This window comes from Pocillopora verrucosa, chromosome 13 (assembly GCF_036669915.1).
Source record: "Pocillopora verrucosa isolate sample1 chromosome 13, ASM3666991v2, whole genome shotgun sequence".
Lineage (NCBI taxonomy): Eukaryota > Metazoa > Cnidaria > Anthozoa > Scleractinia > Pocilloporidae > Pocillopora > Pocillopora verrucosa.
Window position 1 is genome coordinate 13,043,589 of NC_089324.1, and position 21,285 is coordinate 13,064,873.

General features: G+C 38.9%; 2 protein-coding genes across 2 annotated transcripts; one reads left to right on the forward strand and one right to left on the reverse strand.

Moving 5' to 3' along the window:
- Window positions 1–4,754: 4,754 nt before the first annotated feature.
- LOC131779160 (tetratricopeptide repeat protein 28-like) lies at window positions 4,755–10,521 on the reverse strand. Its single transcript, XM_066159926.1, has 3 exons — window positions 10,177–10,521; window positions 7,714–9,936; window positions 4,755–6,633 (listed from the first exon to the last, which is right to left on the reverse strand). Exons 1-3 carry the CDS (start codon window positions 10,519–10,521, stop codon window positions 5,110–5,112), a joined length of 4,092 nt encoding a protein of 1,363 aa, XP_066016023.1. The 3' UTR covers window positions 4,755–5,109.
- Window positions 10,522–17,611: 7,090 nt separating this feature from the next.
- Window positions 17,612–19,892, forward strand: LOC131798766 (tripartite motif-containing protein 3-like). The gene has a single exon (XM_066159928.1). The coding sequence runs from the start codon at window positions 17,627–17,629 to the stop codon at window positions 19,655–19,657; it is 2,031 nt and encodes a 676-aa protein (XP_066016025.1). The 5' UTR covers window positions 17,612–17,626; the 3' UTR covers window positions 19,658–19,892.
- Window positions 19,893–21,285: the final 1,393 nt, after the last annotated feature.

A 21,285-nucleotide genomic window follows, 5' to 3' on the forward strand; every position in this document is an offset into this window, starting at 1 on the left:
AATTAACCTACCTTTATTGTTAAGTGAACAAACCACCGTTTTAGGGAAAGTTTTTGAGTTGGCTTTTCTCGAGTGATAAATAAACAAATCGCTGTTTATAAAGATACCAGCTCTGTCGATGTGTTTTTAGCTGAAAAACCGATGGGAAAATCGTAGCGTTTCTTTCTCCTGTCGTTTATTACTTTAAAGATTTGCTAAAATCAGGAAATAGGGCACTTGTACAAAACCAAAACATTCATTAGTCTACAATTTGATTGTTTATTATCATTATCGCACAGTTCACAATAAGGAAACTGTAACAGGAGAGGAGATTTTAAATTCACAAGCCGCGTGCTTGTTGAAGTACAAGTTCCCGAGTGTAACAATTTCGGCTTTTCGGGAAACTCTGCCCCCCTTATTTGATAGGAATTATCAATAGCCCCATACAATTTATTAACTGCACCATGTTTCCAGAAAATAAGACTGGAAAATGGTTTTTCCACTTTCCACCATAAAGAAATTTCACCTAGAAATAGTATTTGTAGCGTGACTGCGTGACCTTTCATGAGAAGTAGAATTGTTTTTCTTTTTTTTTAAGAAGACACCTCCAGAAAGTTCTTTATCCTTCTCTCATCTTATTTGCCTGATTTTTGACTGCAAATATCATCTGCATTTGGCATTATTTTCGCTGATTGTCATGGCCTTTCCTGCGTGCACGTGCGAGCAAGTTCATATACAGCACTCTTTCGAGTTTCTTTGCGTGGTGTCGGGCATAAGTGTGTAGGTCTAGCTCAAAAGATATCTGCGCGCCGCAACACGGGTTTCTATGTTTTCTCCTTTTTCTTTATTTGTATTTTTATTCTCCTCCTTGCATTATCACACATGTATGTTTTTTTTAATCCTTCGGCGCGTTCCCTCAGATTTGGAAGTAGGCTATGAAAAGTCAATATTGACCAGAACTAAAACCTTTTCTATCACTATTTGTTTCAAAGAACCCCTATTATTTATAACTTTATTTCTCAAGAGAATATGGTTTTATTTTCCATTTACTTCCATTAGTACATGAAACTAGGTTCCAATAAGTTTTTTTGTTTCGTGACTCCCAAAAGCTGTTTGCGACAACATCAGTTGAGAAATCAAAAGCAAAACTCCTTGATGAAGTCTACTATTGTCAGACGAAATGCGTGAGAGATAAATACAAGTTTTTACTTTCTCAGTTCGTGCAGTGAGTTCGACAGAAAAATTAAAAATTTAATCACCCTGTCATAATCAATGATTTGATACCGTAAGTACCAATTTAGGTACATCATTGGGCTTTGATCACAATAATGAAAAAAAATGTGCGTTTCCCCACGCTCGCCACATTTATTCTTTGGAAAATTATTTTACTGGAGGGTGATGTCGCTTAGCTTGGTGCGTCTTGACTCTGGCCGACGAAAATTATCGAGGTAAACCCCATGAAGTTCTTGTCAAATGTTTTATAAACTTTGTCTACCCTTGATTTGCACGCAATAAAAGGCAAATTCCGAACGATATTTCAAAATATTTTATTCACTGGTCAATTTATGACTGGTCAATTTTTTGTGACAGCCAAAGATAGACATCTCTGAAACTCTTAAAGAATTTATACTGCCGGTAATATTTTCCTCCTTCTCGCAACAGCGCAACAGACATTGTTAATCCTATGTAGTGTAGGTTTATCAGTTGTATTACGTCTTCATAGTGATGCCGTATAAGAAATCGAGTGTCTAAAAGGCTCTCAATTCTTGCGCTGGCCAGGGACGGCAACAGCTCACACGTCTAAACTCGTGGGTGTACAGCATAAAAAATAAAAAAAATTGAGAGACGTCAATGTATCCCAAACATGCGTTTCGTCCGAGAAGAAGCTTATTCTAGCGCGTATTGGCTTATTTGGAGATTAAGGCCGCGATTTCCCGATATATCTCAAATATAGTGCACAACTTGGTTTGAGATTCAGACCTTCGGGTTTGTAAATGCCAGTATCCTCGTCATAAAAATCGGAGAAGTAAAGTTGAGAGAGAGGTGAATCTGAAGATGGCAGAAGAAATCAAAGCTGGTGGCAAGTCTTCCTGGTGGCAAGGTGACCGTAAACCTAATAGAACGCGTACTGTAACTGCTATCTTAGAGTCAGCAATGAATAAGGAAAAAGGGCAAGAAGAGCGCTTATCTGAACATCAGTTTTCCTAACTAATGATTTGTGACTGAAATGAACTTTATATCATATGATTGCTTGAGATACGCAGGTACTGTAGAGACACTCACATAAATAGAGGTGGGCGACCCTCCCTCTGACTTTCAAACTGCGACAAGTTTATAGCGCAGACCAGCTGGCACAGTTTGGAGCACCTCAGGGTCTCACTAGGCTCATCGCATTAGAAACCTTCAGCAAACTAATCGTAGAAGTGGGAGGTTATCAGCAACGTGCACAGATCCCTGAACGCGGGTCATTGCGAGAACTATAACCAATCCGTCACAGACAGAACAAGAAAGCGAGATATTCTTGTAAGAGGAAGGATGTATCAAGACGTTTCAGTCATTGGCTGCCATCCAAAAGCACCCTAACAAAGGCAACACAGTGAAGCTGACAAAAAAATCCGCCTACGATAAGATCAAGAGAAAATGGACGAAGACCGGCTTGCCATTTTAAAGGGGGTGGCTACGTTCAAGGTCGGACCTCAGGTAAACTTCTGACGAAACATCCCTAACTAGCCAAATGGACTTTGCATGGGCTCTTTGGAAAACACAAAAACCAGCCACCTTTTCTCAGAAAGCAAAGAATTATCTCCTTGACATGAGCTGGACAGGGGAGGAAACTAGTAAGGCAACCGCCTCTAACAAGACAGAAGATAAGGAGTGACCTTGCAAATTTAGACGAAGACTGCAGGAGAGGGTACAGCTGCTATTAAGCTAAAAAAAATAATAAAGATCTTTGCATCTCACTTTTCAAAGTTGTCAAATATTTGGATGAATCGAAAAGTCTAAAAACTCAGTCGTTTATTTGCCTCTGTTGATTGACAAGCCGTCAATCAAATTGACTGATACTTGAGGTGGACATTAACTAAGGATCAAGAAAAACCGGGGGGTGGTCTATATCCCCCCGGAAAAAACAAAACAGAAACCAGTTTGTCGTTTTTAGTTTTGGGGTAGATCCTTTAAACTGGCAAAGTTTCGTTGAAATCGGTGAGATGGAATGTGCACGACTGCCCGGTGCTACATGCCATTTTTCTCGGATTTCTTCGACAATTTTTACCAACAGAATTCCAGCCTGCAGTTGATTTGAAAATGTATCTAAACAGGTGAACTACACAAACATACTATTTTAATTAAAGTGACAGTGCTAGAAATCTATAAAAGCAACCGGGCAAAACACCGAAGTTCATGCACAATTAAGCGAGTATTTTCATGCGACAACTACATGTTTCGAATATTTTACGTGTGCGAAGATTTTATTTAGCTCACGCTCACGTATTTACAACAACATTTATAGTTACATGTAATTTACTCTAAAGTCATGCCAGTGGGATAGATTGTAAATTAAAGAACAATATATGCGACGGGCCAATTTCAGACTAATGAATGTTTTGGTTTTGTACAAGTGCCCTATTTCCTGATTTTAGCAAATCCTTAAAGTAATAAACGACAGGAGAAAGAAACGCTACGATTTTCCCATCGATTTTTCAGCTAAAAACACATCGACAGAGCTGGTATCTTTGTAAACAGCGATTTGTTTATTTAGCACTCGAGAAAAGTCAACTCAAAAACTTTACCTAAAACGGTGGTTTGTTCACTTAACAATAAAGGTAGGTTAATTTTTAAGTTAAAATTGATATATTTAAATGAATCAAAACTGAAGTAGAGACCAAACACGTCGAGTTTTGTCCCAATAGCGTGCGATTTACAGTAGGAGTACAGCAAGAAAACTGGCCTAACTCCGTGAAAATGCACGCTATATATTTTGGTCTGGCGCGCTCGCTTTTCACGGGCCAAAAATAATATTTTTGCATGATAAACATGAATAATTTCTCGTTGAAAAGAGCTTTTTTATTTTATGTACATTATTATACCCCCGATGGTATGGTCGTCTGAAATGTAGCAAAATTCAGCGTACAAACGGAATAGAAAATATAGTGTATTTCACGCGGGTGGTTACAAACGAAAGAAAGTCCACTTGGAGATGAAATATAGTTGCAAAGCTACTCCGAGGGATGAAAAACAACTTATGAAAAAATGAATTCAAGATAATTTTTCTTTGTCTTGTACGAGCGTTGTGAAAATGCACTGAAAGCCCGATAGAAATGATGCAAATTAGGTACGTTTAGGCCGATTTCGAACTTTCGTATTTTTTCCCAAAATAAAAACTCGCTGGAACTTTTGAATATTATTTTTGAAAACAATTCACCAAAAGGGTCTTTTGGAGCAAATAAAAAAAAAGTTGAATTTTTGCTTCTGTCGCCGGATTCTCGAAAATTACTGACAACCTCTCTTAACAATCAAGCTCCTGTACTTGTTGATCATTTCCGTTATTCTCCTGACCTTAATGTTTGATTCAGGAGTGATATTGTGAGGAGAAATTAGATGCTAGTCACTCTTTGGGGTTACAAGGTTAAATTAATAAAATTACTGGGGTATCTATGAATATACAATGGTTTGCATCACTGCACAAAAATATCTCTTTTTCTTTTCTTTAAATGTGTTTAATTAGGGATATATAACCACAATATTTCTTGTCAAAAGCCTTGCAAGAAATTTCCAAAAATTTAAGCTTAGGAAATCTTCTTTTCCAAGTCACACATTAGTTTTAAAGTCTCTTCAATTGGCTAACTAATCACCTTTGAAAAGGATTAAGAATTTCCTTGAAGAACTAATCGCGTTCGAAACCTTGGCTTGTTCACTATAATAATGACTTCGGAACTCTTATAAAGAGATAATACTATACACTGTCTTGTTTCAGATTATTAAACTTAGATGTCTGATGAGAATTTTACAGAAATGTCTTCCTCTGTGTATCGATTCGAGTTGTTCTTCTTTTACAGGCTAGTAATTAAATAGTTCAGAGCTTTACTGAGTCTGGTTCATTCTCCTACAGAGGATTTATCCAAGTCATGCCTTTTAAGGTACGTCAGGCACCGGCCAATTTCCAAAATCAAATTTCACGTTGTCGCCTATGATCATAAATGGCGCCCATTGAGAAACTTTGTCAAAACCGTTGTTTCTCATCCACTTTCTGGCCTTATGGAGAGATTCACTGACGCTTTCACCGCGGAACAAATGTCTGTAGAAACATGTCATGAACTGCTCTGTGGCTGTGTCATCCAGGGCCCATCGTGCCGCTAACACTGAGCGAGCTCCGGCTCCTAAGAACGCTCGGGCAATTCCGATAACTCCCTCGGTTCTAATGTGTCCGCGAGCACTGTGACAACAACTAAGAACCACTAGTTTAGCTCGCAACCTAGTTTTTGAAATATCCGCCATCGTCAAAAGATAATCTCCTTCTCGAGGTAAAGGTGAGAGTGGGGAAGGGTGCTTAGGAGAAAGAACAATCTCCCCTCTTTCGGCATCACCATGGGCAGCAATGTGTATCAAGCTCACTGAATTTATCGTTTGAAGTACGGAATGCTTTGTCGCGGAATATCCTATCCAAGGCGTTACGCCAAGAAGTCTTCCAATCATCTCTGCTTCCTTTCTTGCACACGGCAATGGTGCTATATTTCTGCGCCTTCCCTTGTAAATCACCTCTCCAACCACAGGGTCACCCACTATCAGTGCCCCGGTCTGACTGTGATATTCTGGAGGACTGTCTTGAACAAGCTTAAGAGTGGTCAGAGAGGGAACTATCCGAATCCTGCATGTCTCTGATAAATACTTGCCTCCTTCGTCAGCCAAGGCTGCAAATGGCACTTGGTACACACAGGAATCAGGGACAATTATGATCTCGGGCTGCTTCAGTAAACTGGCTACAGGAGCGATGATTATCTTGTAAAACAAGTCAAGACTTGTTTTGAAATCTTTGGCATCATAGTCACGCAGCACTGAGCGCTTGTCGTAAGGAAGTGACGTCAGTTCGGTGTCATCTAAAGATCGATCTTCGCAATTCTCTTCGGGTAAAATGGCTTGGCTGCGGAAGGCTTCTTTAAAAAACTCATCTAACTCAGGGACTATTCCGGTCACCTTGTTTTGGTCCAGGTTCACTTTCTTTTCTAAAAATTGAATGGCTCCCGTTGCTTTAATTATCCAAAACCGTACATCATTTTGACCAACCGAAATGTACAGGCATGCACATTCTGCTTCTTTTGTGATGATCCCTTGAATGCCACACCAAGATTGTGGATCGCTTGAGATCTGCTCTTGAACAGAGTACCGAGCTGCCATCAAGTCGGCAAGGCCTCTTGCCCTTGTCAGCTCTTCGACGTAAAGGGCATCTTGCGACTTTCCAGTGGAAGAAAGCAACCAACTGAGGAACTTGTAGGGAAAGGTGCCGTGCTCTTCTAAAAAAGATATTTGAAACTGATCGTTTTCTTTAAGAAAACCTCTCAAAGTGTCGAATTTTTGGATGGCTTGAAAAAGATGAAAAGAAGCCTCTGCACGATTACCTTGTGACGCCTTTAACACCGATAGATTACAAAGACACTGAAACTCCTCCAAGTTGAGTCCAATATCCCTACTTAATAGGAGAGCCTGTTTAAGGTATTCTTCAGCCATGTCATATTTACTTTGCAATTGGAAACAGAATCCTAAATTGCTGTAACTGGCTAGTAGTCCTTCTCTCTCACCGATTTTCATATAAATTCCAAAGGCTTTCTTGAAATATTCTAGAGCCTTGTCATATTCACCACGCTTACAAGAAATTAACCCGAGGTGTCTGTAATCTGCTGCTTCTCCGCTGCTATCACCGATACCCTCTCTAACTGCCATTGCCTTATTTAGATATTTATCAGCCTTTGCATACTTGCCGAGCGAGAGAAAAAAACCAGTAAGGTTTCTATAACTTGTTGCCTCTCCTCTTTTTTCACCAATTTTCTTTTTGATACGAAGTGCTTTCTCCATACACTCTTCAGCTTCGCTATGTTGACCAAGGCATGCGAAAAACGTTCCTAGGTTTCCGTAGCTTGTTGCTTCTCCATCCCTGTCGCCAATTTCTATTCTGATAGCGAGTGCTTTCTCCTGATATTCTCGGGCCTTGTCATAACGACCAAGTGATTGGAACAAAGTTCCTAGGTTTCCGTAGCTTGTTGCTTCTCCATCCCTGTCGCCAATTTCTATTTTGATTGCGAGTGCTTTCTCCTGATATTCTTGGGCCTTGTCATAACGACCAAGTGATTGGAACAAAGTTCCTAGGTTTCCGTAGCTTGTTGCTTCTCCATCCCTGTCGCCAATTTCTATTTCGATAGCGAGTGCTTTCTCTTGATATCCTTGGGCCTTGTCATAATGACCAAGTGATTGGAACAAAGTTCCTAGGTTTCCGTAGCTTCTTGCTTCTCCATCCCTGTCGCCAATTTCTATTTTGATAGCGAGTGCTTTCTCCTGATATTCTTGGGCCTTGTCATAACAACCAAGTGATTTGAACAAAGTTCCTAGGTTTCCGTAGCTTGTTGCTTCTCCATGCCTGTCGCCAATTTCTATTTTGATAGCGAGTGCTTTCTCCTGATATTCTCGGGCCTTGTCATAACGACCAAGTGATTGGAACAAAGTTCCTAGGTTTCCGTAACTTGTTGCTTCTCCATCCCTGTCGCCAATTTCTATTCTGATAGCGAGTGCTTTCTCCTGATATTCTCGGGCCTTGTCGTAATGACCAAGTGATAGGAACAAAGTTCCTAGGTTTCCGTAGCTTCTTGCTTCTCCATCCCTGTCGCCAATTTCTATTCTGATAGCAAGTGCTTTCTCCTGATATTCTCGGGCCTTGTCATAATGACCAAGTGATTGGAACAAAGTTCCTAGGTTTCCGTAGCTTGTTGCTTCTCCATGCCTGTCGCCAATTTCTATTCTGATAGCGAGTGCTTTCTCCTGATATTCTCGGGCCTTGTCATAATGACCAAGTGATTTGAACAAAGTTCCTAGGTTTCCGTAGCTTGTTGCTTCTCCATGCCTGTCGCCAATTTCTATTCTGATAGCGAGTGCTTTCTCCTGATATTCTCGGGCCTTGTCATAATGACCAAGTGATTGGAACAAAGTTCCTAGGTTTCCGTAGCTTGTTGCTTTTCCATACCTGTCGCCAATTTCTATTCTGATAGGGAGTGCTTTCTCCTGATATTCTCGGGACTTGTCATAATGACCAAGTGATTGGAACAAAGTTCCAAGGTTTCCGTAGCTTGTTGCTTCTCCATGCCTGTCGCCAATTTCTATATTGATAGCGAGTGCTTTCTCCTGATATTCTCGGGCCTTGTCATAATGACCAAGTGATTGGAACAAAGTTCCTAGGTTTCCGTAGCTTGTTGCTTCTCCATGCCTGTCGCCAATTTCTATTCTGGTAGCGAGTGCTTTCTCCTGATATCCTCGGGCCTTGTCATAACGACCAAGTGATTGGAACAAAGTTCCTAGGTTTCCGTAGCTTGTTGCTTCTCCATGCCTGTCGCCAATTTCTATTCTGATAGCGAGTGCTTTCTCCTGATATTCTCGGGCCTTGTCGTAATGACCAAGTGATTGGAACAAAGTTCCTAGGTTTCTGTAGCTTCTTGCTTCTCCATCCCTGTCGCCAATTTCTATTCTGATAGCAAGTGCTTTCTCCTGATATTCTCGGGCCTTGTCATAATGACCAAGTGATTGGAACAAAGTTCCTAGGTTTCCGTAGCTTGTTGCTTCTCCATGCCTGTCGCCAATTTCTATTCTGATAGCGAGTGCTTTCTCCTGATATTCTCGGGCCTTGTCATAATGACCAAGTGATTGGAACAAAGTTCCTAGGTTTCCGTAGCTTGTTGCTTCTCCATGCCTGTCGCCAATTTCTATTCTGATAGGGAGTGCTTTCTCCTGATATTCTCGGGCCTTGTCATAATGACCAAGTGATTGGAACAAAGTTCCTAGGTTTCCGTAGATTGTTGCTTCTCCATCCCTGTCGCCAATTTCTATTCTGATAGCGAGTGCTTTCTCCTGATATTCTCGGGCCTTGTCATAATGACCAAGTGATTGGAACAAAGTTCCTAGGTTTCCGTAGCTTGTTGCTTCTCCATCCCTGTCGCCAATTTCTATTCTGATAGCGAGTGCTTTCTCCTGATATTCTCGGGCCTTGTCATAATGACCAAGTGATTGGAACAAAGTTCCTAGGTTTCCGTAGCTTGTTGCTTCTCCATACCTGTCGCCAATTTCTATTCTGATAGCGAGTGCTTTCTCCTGATATTCTCGGGCCTTGTCATAATGACCAAGTGATTGGAACAAAGTTCCTAGGTTTCCGTAGCTTGTTGCTTCTCCATCCCTGTCGCCAATTTCTATTCTGATAGCGAGTGCTTTCTCCTGATATTCTCGGGCCTTGTCATAATGACCAAGTGATTGGAACAAAGTTCCTAGGTTTCCGTAACTTGTTGCTTCTCCATGCTTGTCGCCAATTTCTATTTTGATAGCGAGTGCCTTCTCCTGATATTCTCGGGCCTTGTCATAATGACCAAGTGATTCGAACAAAGTTCCTAGGTTTCCGTAGCTTGTTGCTTCTCCATGCCTGTCGCCAATTTCTATTCTGATAGCGAGTGCTTTCTCCTGATATTCACGGGCCTTGTCATAATGACCAAGTGATTGGAACAAAGTTCCTTGGTTTCCGTATATTGTTGCTTCTCCACGCCTGTCGCCAACTTCTATTTTCATAGCGAGTGCTTTCTCCTGATATTCTCGGGCCTTGTCATATTGACCGAGTGATTGGAACAAAGTTCCGAGGTTTCCGTAGCTTGTTGCTTCTCCATCCCTGTCGCCAATTTCTACTGTGATAGCGAGTGCTTTCTCCTGATATTCTCGGGCCTTGTCATAATGACCAAGTGATTTGAACAAAGTTCCTAGGTTTCCGTAGCTTCTTGCTTCTCCATGCCTGTCGCCAATTTCTATTCTGATAGCGAGTGCTTTCTCCTGATATTCTCGGGCCTTGTCATATTGATTAAGCGATTGAAACATTTTCCCGAGCCTTATGTAACATATTCCCTGGCCATGTGTGTCTCCAATCGTTTTCATGATGTTGACTGCTGATTCGTAAAATTTCCAGGCCTCCGTGAACTTACTTTGTACCCGAAGTATTTCTGCCAGTTTTAAATGTAGCCATCCTTTTTCAACGGTGTCATGAGAGTCTAGATAGAGGAGAAGTTCTTTAAGAACGTTTTCTGTATTTGTGTAATCCTTTATATAATCGTAAGCACAGATTAATTTCAAGTAGATGGCACAGAACATAGTGTTTGCCAGTGAAATATCGATTACCAGCACCTGACTATGTATTATAATCAAACATTCCTTGTATACTTCGATAGCTTGCAACACGCGACCAGTTTGGCGAAGGAAGTCGGCGACCGCCATACCTGTGAAGATAGCTGATATAGCTTCTTTTATGCTGTCCATCTTGACCCTGTTTCTTCTCAGTTTGAAAAAAAAAGGAGAAATTAGTGAAAACTTAAACACAGATTGTTTGTAAAAAACCTTTTAAGTTTTAAATTTCAAATTGCAATTTTTATCTTCCTCTCCCTGCCTTGTATTTTTGTTTTCGTATTCACAGGCGGTGCACGTGATTTCACAATTAGCAAATCATGTCGAAGAACTCTAACCTTGACATTGGAAAACTGACGTGGACATTTTTGGCGTAGTTTTGTTGCTTGTTTTAACGGACTTTAGATAATTGTTTTTGAGGTTTTGTTCGCGCTATTTTTTGAACCCTTGGTATAAAATTTTGAGAAATTTTTATTTCAGCAAAATGTTGTGGTTCATTTAACAAGTTTAAAACATATTTTCTGCGGAGTTTGGACTCTAGCGTCTTTTTTTTGTAAATGGATTTTTTACATTGTCCGTCAAAGAGGAACACACCTTTGCCCTCTGTTCTACTGGAGTGTTCGTTACACTGTCACGCCAGTCACGCAAATCAGAGACCAACTGGAAAATTTAACGGCTAAGAGAACGCAACAAGTTTCATTTGACCTGCTGATTCCTACTTAGTTTACAGTAGCTCAATTCAATTGTGTGAGAGGTGCTCTTAACCAAACCGATTTACTGGGCTCTCAAGGGAGCTATTGTTGCAGAAATTAAATAAGAAAGCAGGTTTCCTTTGATCCGTGCTTCCTAAATTAATAATACATTGTGACTCATAGATTTTGCATGTGTTCGGGGAATGTTCCATATTAGCTACCTCTGTGTGAAGGTCCTGTATTTTACGGAGGGTTTGTAAAAAATTTCCGTGCATAATCAATAATAATCAAGGAACTTTATTTGATGATCTTGCATTTTGATTGTGTATATCCTTGAAACAGATGCATTATTTGTCGATGTTTTTAGAAAAAAATATCATAAGGTATCGATATATAAACAATGATGTTTTTTTCCTAATATATCTCATTCAATAGAAGAACTCGTGGTTTCTTTTTAAACAGGGAAGGGAACAGTGAGATTTCTATATGCTGTTAATGTTGTTATTCTTATGATTTAATAACGATACTAGTGTTGTTTGGATTTCTAAAACAGTCAGCATCGATGCAAATTACCTTTTGAAGTTAGAAACGTTATTTATTCATATTGATGAAGGCAAAGGGACTTGTATAAGATCTTCCGAAGGAGATCAACTTTTTCCTGGAAGAAAAGAAGAAAAAAACCATGGTGAAAAGTCGGGAATTTATCAAAATTGTTTTTTTGTCCCTTGTCACGCCATCAAACTGAAAATAACCGGAATGAATCGGCTTAAAGCCAAGAAGCATCGAGAATATTTATACCAACCTGGCAAAGTCTTTCTTTCGGAGTCAATTAATTTGCACTGAATAGGCGATCGCCCAAATTTCGGACAAAATTTGATGGGGTGCAGTTTGAGAGGCCAATTTTGTTCCCTTTCATAAACTGCAAATGTAATGAGCGTAAATGAAATAAATATTGTTTCTTTTTGTCATAATAATAATAAGTTGCCCGTTACGTTTTAGCAACGGGTAACCTATACCCACCCCACGGGTCCTATACCCACCCAGGAGCCCATTATACCCAGTAATGGGCTCCTGACCCACCCCAACCATCCATTACTATTGGAAAGGGAAACTTGCGGTAAATTCCGAGTAATCAGGAGTACCTTTGAAGGATCTTTGAAGGAAGTTTCGATAAGATTTAGGAAAAGAGTCTGTGGAAAAAACTTGACCTATTCAGAGAAAGGCTTTTCAAGAATTTGAAAATAATTTTTAAATTCTTGAAAAATATCAATGTATTATCTTTTAAGGGTACAACACTTATCAACCCGGCCGTTCCTCTTATTTACAACTTTGTCTTCGATGACGCAAATCACACTTACTGGAAAATGAATAGCTTATGAAGAGATAGTCATCGAGCACAAATAGCTTACCGTTTCAAGACAGAAGCTCCGATTCAGTACTGTAACAAGTCTTGACTGTAATTTTGTGTTAAAAATCCAACGGTTCTTTCAAAACAATGTATACTGAGACCGGATGTTACCTGCAATCAAAGTGAATTGTTTCATTTTTGCATGCTCACATACATCATCGGTAAAAAAGTTAGACGTACAAAACCGAAACACATTTACGTAGATTAGATGGCGCCGCTTTAAAAATAGGATAACAAATATCCGTCTGTCCTTATCTTTCCTTCATTGGAAGGAACATAATGAAGTTTATTTAAGCTTTTGTGATGGACATTCTAAATTCATATTTTATTTTTCACATAACGGTTGGAATTCTGCGCAAGGTTGGTGCGTTAGTAGAAAAAACTCCATGATGTAAAGTCGGGAATTTATCGACATGATTTTTTGTCTCTTGTCACGCCATCAAACTGAAAATAGACGGACTCAATCGGCTTAAAGCCGAGAATTATCGATAAAATTTATACCAATCTGGCAAAGTCTTTATTTCGGAGTCGATAATTTTGCACTGAATATGTGATCGCTCAAGTTTCGGACAAAAATTTTGTTCCCTTTCATAGACTGCAAATGTAATGAGCGTAAAGTTAATTAATTTTGTTCCTTTTTGCCATGAAAATGATAAGTTACCCGTTGCGTTCTGGCAACGGGTAACCTATACCCACCCCACGGGTTTTATACCCACCCCACGGGTTTTATACTCACCCTAATTATCCCTTACTATTGGAAAGTAAAACCTCCGGAATATTCAGAGTATTCAGCAGTACCTACTATCAAAAGGAAAAAATCACTCGTTCTTGGAAGTAAGTTTCGATGAGATCCACGAAAATAGTCTGTGGAAAAAGTTGACCTATTCAAGGCCCTTGAAGAGGTTTAACTTGTTGATCATCACTTATAAGAAGCTAAGCGAGATCCTCTGGAAAATGAACAGCTCAGAGATAGTCATCGAGCACAAATAGCTTACCGTTTCAAGACAGAAGCTCCGATTCAGTACTGTAACAAGTCTTGACTGTAATTTTGTGTTAAAAATCCAACGGTTCTTTCAAAACAATGTATACTGAGACCGGGTGTTACCTACAGCCAAAGTGAATTGTTTCATTTTTGCATGCTCACATACATCATCGGTAAAAAAGTTTGACGAACAAAACCGAAATATATATTCATCAGATGGCGCCCTTCAAAAGTAGGATGACAAATATCTGTCTCTCCTTATCTTTCCTTCATTGGAAGGAGCATAATGAAGGTTCATTTACGCTTTTGTAATGGACATTCGGAATTCGTATTTTTCAAATAACGGTTGGAATTCTACTCGAGGCTGGAACGTTGGTAGATAACCCTTCGGCTAACTCAGAGGATGTCGGAATTTAATCTCCAGAGAAGGTAGCTTGAAAGAAATCATCTTGCCCAGCGTCGGTTAAAAAATAAAATACAAGGCGACAGATAAACAGTTGTAATTCACAAACCGAAGAGGTCAACTTATCTATTCAATGTTATCAGTCAAGTCATGACAGATTTCAGTTCTGATTTCTCGGAAATCTAAATATAGTCGTAAAAAGTAGCTTCATGGTTTTTCAAAGATCTCTGGGATTGACTAAACCGAGGATGGACTTCAAATAAGATAGATGAGAAATTTAGTCGAATGTCTCGCCAGAGGAAAGCAAATCGCGAATAATAATCTCGGTCTCAGCTGATGACGTTGTTGTCAAGCAAATTTCCTTTCGTGCGAGAAGAGGTTGCCACTGACGACGGAATATCTGCAAAAACACGAAGAAGGGGAAGAGAGGGGGAAGGGGAGGCAGAGAAAGACGCATCTCGTACCCATATGGTAGCCCTAATCTCGTACCCAGATCCTACCGATTGTAACTTTAACTGAAACAGCTTGGCAGCGATGAAGGATAGAAGATTTGAGACCTAAAAGTTACTTCCAGTTTGTTGTTATGAATGATTAGAAAATAACTTCCGGTTTTAAATATAAATAACATTTTGAAATAAAGTTATTTGAAAATCTCAATGAGAAACATCATTTCAAAAACTGCGAAATCATCAGTACCTTGGTTTCCCTGTAAAATATAAAAAAGTTTATGTTGTGTTCATTCGCGCTTTAAATTTAATTGGCCATCAGGACAAGGAAACTCCATACCTCTTCATGCGACAGAAAGCTGTGGTGGTGAAGAGTCACTAGCTTCGTAATTTTTAACCCTCACAGACTTGAACACGTCTTTTTTTTCTATTTAAATTTATTAAAACCTGTAATTACCAACATTGCAACAATTTATTCCCATATAGACTCGCTAGAAGATTCCCAACTACATATTACTGATTGAACAGGGAAATTGACGAAAATCGAAAGAAACAGTTCCTTTTCTTTATTTTACTTCGGAAAAACAAAGCTAAGAAGGTCTATTCTTTAATGGGTCGAGCTTTTACGGAAGTCCCGGCCGTCAAAATTAGAATTTTACTTCATTAAAGAGGTACATATATCAGAGGTATCATGCTTGGAAATAGAAGTTTCAATAAGCAAATGAAGCGGTTTTTTTTTCTTCTTTTGGCAATATTTACCCTTGTTAGTGAGGAAAAAGGCATAACGATAAAGCAAAACAAAATAAGCAAATAAATTTATCAACAAATAAAAAAAGTTTGTTGAATAAACAAATAGATAAAACTTGATTGGAAATAATTGTCGTCCCATTTCTTCCACTAAACCACCAGAAACGCTGGTGTATTTTTCAGTAATGTATTTCACGTTTTGCCTGCTTCGTTTGGTGATTATATAATTTGTCTCAGTTTACAAATATGCATAAGTTACATATTGCGGACCTATTTTTGCTGCAGACCTTTAGGGCAGTTTAGAGAAATGGAAAGTATCCATGGTTCAGACGAGAGAGGATAATCCTCTTTTAGTTGAGAGGAATATTTCCCCGGCAATTTTTGTTTTTGTTGAGATGAACATCGGATGAATAAAACTGTATGAGTTCGTTTTTATATCTGATACAATTTTAAATATAAATACATGACTAATATGTTAAGTAAGGAAAAAAAAGACTTAAAGTAAATTTTAAAATCTGTTGACTTTGATTGAAATAGGTCTGGGTTTTTTTTTTATCTTTTTTCAGCAGTGATAATCCATATCCACGCTTTTTTTTTTTTTTTTTCAAACATTCGACTTGCCAAATTTTTGCAAATCACCAAATTTTGTCCAATTTCCTAAGGATCCGATGTCCTGCCCCGCCAGTCTTGTTTGGCGGGATTTTTGTCGTCCACCTGACTGACCCTTTTTCTTTCGAGTGAGACGAATTTGAGTGCCACTTTAACTCAAATGTCTGTGACTCGTACCCTGGGTCCGGTTAAACCAGCAGCAGTTTGGAAAATTATGTCTTCAACGAGAGATTCTCCTTCGGTTGTGATTACTGAAGCCAGTGCAAGTACCACACGTCTCGACCAAAACGCAAAAGATCAGCGGGAAAAAAGGTCTGCTCCTCCGTAACAATTTGAACAAGATTTTTCTTTTTCTTTTTAGAGCGAGATGGGTTTGTGATTGGCGTATGATACAATCAGTGAAGTTCAAGTCGAAGGAAATTCGTTTGATGCGACCGCCGCCAAAGGTTGGAGAGTGTGAAAATTCTGCCCAATTTTGGTTCGTGAAAAATTGGAAAATATGTGAATGTCCTATTTTCTCTCACGAAGGGCTGACGCTCAAAACGTCAGCTCTTCAAACTCTTTACGGTGGCCAATTTACAATATTAACTCAGCTGACAAGACTGAATTATTTTGATACTCTGTTCATTAAAGTTATCGAGTAGGATTTCCTTTTTCAACAGAAAAGAATAAATTAAAGTATTTCTCTTGCTTTTTTTCTTTAAGAACCTTAATGATTCAACAGTTAATAAAATTCTAGGATACTGAGAAGCATATGTTAGAAAAAAAGTTTCAAGGCGAGGGATAAACAGTTGCATATCATTCATTTGTTAGCTCTAGGGTGTTTTGAAAAATGGTCTTCGGTTTTGTTCCATATAATAAGGCGATACAAATTGGGAATGCATTCAATAAATGGGGCTTAAAACTTGTGTACAGTTGGTAAGAATGATTAATTTTAAATATGAATAACATTTTGAAATAAAGTTATTTGAAAAATTATTTGGGAAACATTTAAAAAAATTCTATATCATTAGTACACTGGAAAATAAAATAAAAGTTATGTGGCCATCAGGACACCAGAGCTGAGGCAACAAAACTCCATAATTCTTTATGCGACAAAAACAGAGATAAGCTGTGGTATTTACTACTAATCCTCACAGATTTGAGCATATTTTTCTGTGCTATTTAAAAATTTTCATACCCGTAATCGGCTGAACTGCAGCGATTTCATGCTCATATAAACTCGCATAAAGATTTCTCAGTACATGTCCCTGGTTGCGCGGCGAACTGGACATTTACCCCGTGGATGAAACAAGTTCACAGGGTCGAGTTTTAAACGTTGTGAATCGCATGTGCCACAACAATCACAGCTCTTGCACGTATTGCAGACCTAAGACGTTTTTCTTAATCCTGCAAGAATGGTTTGATGGATAAAAGATAGTTTCAAGGCAGCAGATAAACAGCTAAAAGTCACAAACTAATCAATTAAATGTTATCAGGCAAGTCGTGACAGATTCTCCGAAATTTAAATATAGTCGTAAAAAGTAGCTTTATGGTTTTTCAAAAGAAAACTATTTATTCTCTGTTTTCATTGAATGATGTTTTCAAAACCGTAGGCGTTTTTATATCTGTGTTTTCAAAGATCTCTGGGAATGACTAAACCCAGGATAGACTTCAAATAAGATAGATGAGAAATATAGTCGACTGTCTCGCCAGGGGAATGCAAATCACAAATTATTATTTTGGCCTCAGCTGATGACGCGCAGAATTTCCTTTCATGCAAGAAAGGGTTGCCACCGACGACGGAATAACTAATTCTAAATTCTAGGATGCGATTGGTCGGAGGAAGTCAGTTATCATAGACTTACTGCTGTTTTCTCGGAAACTGAAATAATATCCCTTTGATGACGTGTTTTGAAAGGGATCGTCGCTTGAATAACGAAGGAATTTACCACAGTTTAACCGACGATCGTCATGGATCCTCTCTTTAAGAATCTCAAGAAACAAGTTACTTGCTCGATTTGTCTCGATACCTACACCGAACCTAAAACTATATCATGTCTTCATACATTTTGCTGTGAGTGTTTAGAGAGACATGCAAGAGTGAGCCAGAGACATGGGAAATTCAGATGCCCCGAGTGTCAGGCAGAAATCGATTTACCGCAAGGAAATCGCTTCGACCGTTTGCCTAACAGCTTTTTTCACAAAAGTCTGTTAGGTGTCCTTGAAGCAGAAGATCGCCAAGCCATTCCGAGGCAGCAACAGGAAACTTGCTCGCAACATACGGAAGAAAGAGTACGATATTACTGCTCCTCGTGTGATGCATGTATTTGTCCGATTTGCGTCGTCGAAGACCACCGAAGTCATGCGTTTGACTTGCTTGAAAAAGCAGTGCAAGAGGATAAGAAAAACATTATGTTGACTGCCGAGACCATCAAGGAAAAGGCAAACTTGTTTCGAGCAAAGTTAAGAAAATTAGAGAAAACATCAGAGGATGTGGAAATGAATATCGCAATCGCTAAACAAGAAGTGTCGAAGGCAACTGAACGCGTGATCACAAACACGCGACAGCAAGAAAAACAGCTTTTAGAGTCCTTAGAAATGACGCGTAGGAATAGATTATACCGAGCTAACTCGGCTAAACAAGAACTGGAATCTCTGGTAAAACAAATGCTCCAAGCAGCTGAATTTGCGGAGAATCTGGTGCAAAGAGGGTCAACTATGGATATCATACAAAACAAAAACAAATTGAGGCAGAAACTTGAAGAGCTTCGTGGAGTTGTAGTTCCAAAACGTCGCCTGGCTACATTTGTCAAATTTACCGCTGCATCGCAACGCAACTTTAAACTGGGTTCTATTCAAGTCCCTGAGAAACCGGCAATCGCAGCTAAATCAACTCTACAAGGACCGGATGAAACTTTTCGGGCTGGTGTAGAAGCAAAGCTTACCTTGTGCCCCCGGACATCTGGAGGAGAGATGAGTGACTACGCTGATGTCACAGATCAACTCGAATTGCTAATAACACCCGCCAAAAATGTGGAAAACGTGACTGTTGATGAGGAATATGACGGAAATGTTGGACTGAAGTTTACTCCCAAAGTACCCGGGGCCTACAACATTGAAGTGAAGATTAATGGCGATAAACTACCGACCTGTCCCATGACTGTGCAAGTAAAAGAACGTGAACTCGTTGTGGTCGGTGAGTTGGAGTTAAAGCTCCTTCCAGGGGACACGCTTGAACGGCTATATGGCATTGCTGTGAATACAGAGGGCCAGATAGTTGTCACAGATAACTTTGGCAACTGTGTCTATGTCTTTGATGAAAATGGCAACTGTTTTATAAAAAGTAGAGGCGAGGGTAGCAATACGGGACAATTTCAGTACCCTGACGGCATTTCGTTTTTAAATGTCAACGAAGTCCTAATTGCTGATTACAGCAATAATAGAATACAACGACTAAATATTCAGACAGGAACTGTAACTAAAAGTTATGGGAAAAAAGGCAAAGAGAAAGGCGAGTTTGGCAGGCCAATAAACGTTACTGTGGATGATGAAGAGCGCATTGTTGTAACCGAGCGGGGCAATGATAGGATACAAGTGATGTCAAAGGAGGGAGAGTCTATTTTCACATTTGGAGACAAAGGCCCAGAGAAACTCCGAAATCCAACCTGCTGCATTACCTACAAAAACATGTTTCTCGTATCTGATGAAGGCAACCACTGCATCAAAGCGTTTGATCAGTTAGGAACATTCTTATACAAGTTTGGTGGAGAAGGGTATCAAGATGGACAGTTTAACACGCCGCATGGTTTGCTTGTAGACAGCTCCAGTAACCTTCTAGTATGTGACTTTGGCAATAACCGAGTTCAGGGGTTTTCTCTAGATGGTCGCTTCACCGGCAAAAGTATCACTCGTTTACCACTCCCTACTGCGATAACAAAAGCACCAGACGGGCGCATTCTTGTCACTAGCAATGATGAGAAAAAAGTGTACATTTTGAAATAGACTTTTTCAAAAGTGAACTTTGCTTCTTGAGTCGCTCCTTACCTGTGTTTGGTTTTATCTTTTTCTTATGCTGTTTTATTATTTGTCTGGAAGAACGATAATATCCACAAGACTTACAATCACACTTGGAGACAAAATCCTTTTGACTCGAAGTAATTAGCCCAGGTCTTACAATTTTGTCAGTTTCAAGCCGTTTTAATCTTCTTCATCCCACTTCACTTGGCCATCCATGTTTCTTTTCGGTTTATTAATATCCTCTTTAATTGTTGTTTCTTCGATCTAAAGTTTTGTTAATTTTTTTTTTTTTTTTTTTTTTTTTTTAAGGTAGGGTATTTCTGTGTATCGTTGGTGGCGATTTCAATAATCTAACCCGAGAAATTCAAGATTCAACGGCGAGTCCTCAATAATGTCTAGAGCAGCAGAGAAACTACATGCTAACATTTAACAAATTTGACTATTTTTAATAGGCTGAGAACATATAGCTGGAAAACGTTGGGACCATGCGCTGCTTTTTGCAATCTTTAAGTGGTCAGGATAGATAAAGTTCAGGTTTTTCAGTCTAAGAAAATATATCTTTAATTATGCTTCAATTCAAGAACAGTTTATGATTGCATAATATCACATGTATAAGTAATCAGCAAGCACAAGAAGTAAGGTGACAACTGTTGTTAAAAATGGGCATCTACTGAGTAATTACGTCATAATTAGAGGTGGTTACTGATTTTCTAGGTAAGCTGAAGTGTTAGCTCTAAACTGTTTTGAAAAATAGTCTTCGGTTTTTTTCAATATGGCGTGGCAAATTAGGAATGCATTGAATAAATAAGACTTAAAAAGTTATTTCCAGTTTGTTGTAATGAATGATTAGAAAATAAGTTCCAGTTTAAAATATAAATAACACTTTGCAAATTCATTAGGAAACATCACCATCTTAATTGCAAAATCATCAGTCCCTTGATTTCACTGGAAAAGGTTAAGTCGAGTTTTTTTTTTTCATCTCTTTAGATGTTTTGAGATACAAAAGCATTAAGTCACTTTCCTAAGCCCTTTCTTTAGGCAGGTAAAAGTTTTAACGGTTTTGGCAAGTTAAAAACTAACTAAAAAAACAAAAGAAACAAGCAGAAACAAAACATAAAAAACAAATGTGCCTAAATGTATCATTCATAAACATTTAGTTGGAGGGGCTACATCCTTTAGTACCTTAATCACTTAGTGTCACAAGCTTATAATTTCTCTTTACAGTATCACCCTTACATCAAACAATTAGATCATGAGAATAAAGGAAATGATCACCAGTTAAAGAAACTCTTGATTGTTAAGCAAATTCTCCTTTTCAGTAAGTTAGGAAATGTTTAGAGAACAGTATGGAGAATATGCATACTGATGTTAGGGTGTAATGGGGTAATAAGCTATGCACTGTGCATAGAGCAATAACCTTTTTAAATTAGCTTCAAATGAACTTACAAGTATGCTAGTCTTGTGCAAATAGCTGGATAAAAGACAGACTACAGTTTGTATATTTCGTAAGCTACCTGGCTGTTCTATTAGTACCTTCAGTCAACAGTAATTTTTGTTAGCACTTACAATAGAGAGCAGATCAAATTAAAAATAAGAGTATTTTCAAAAATTAA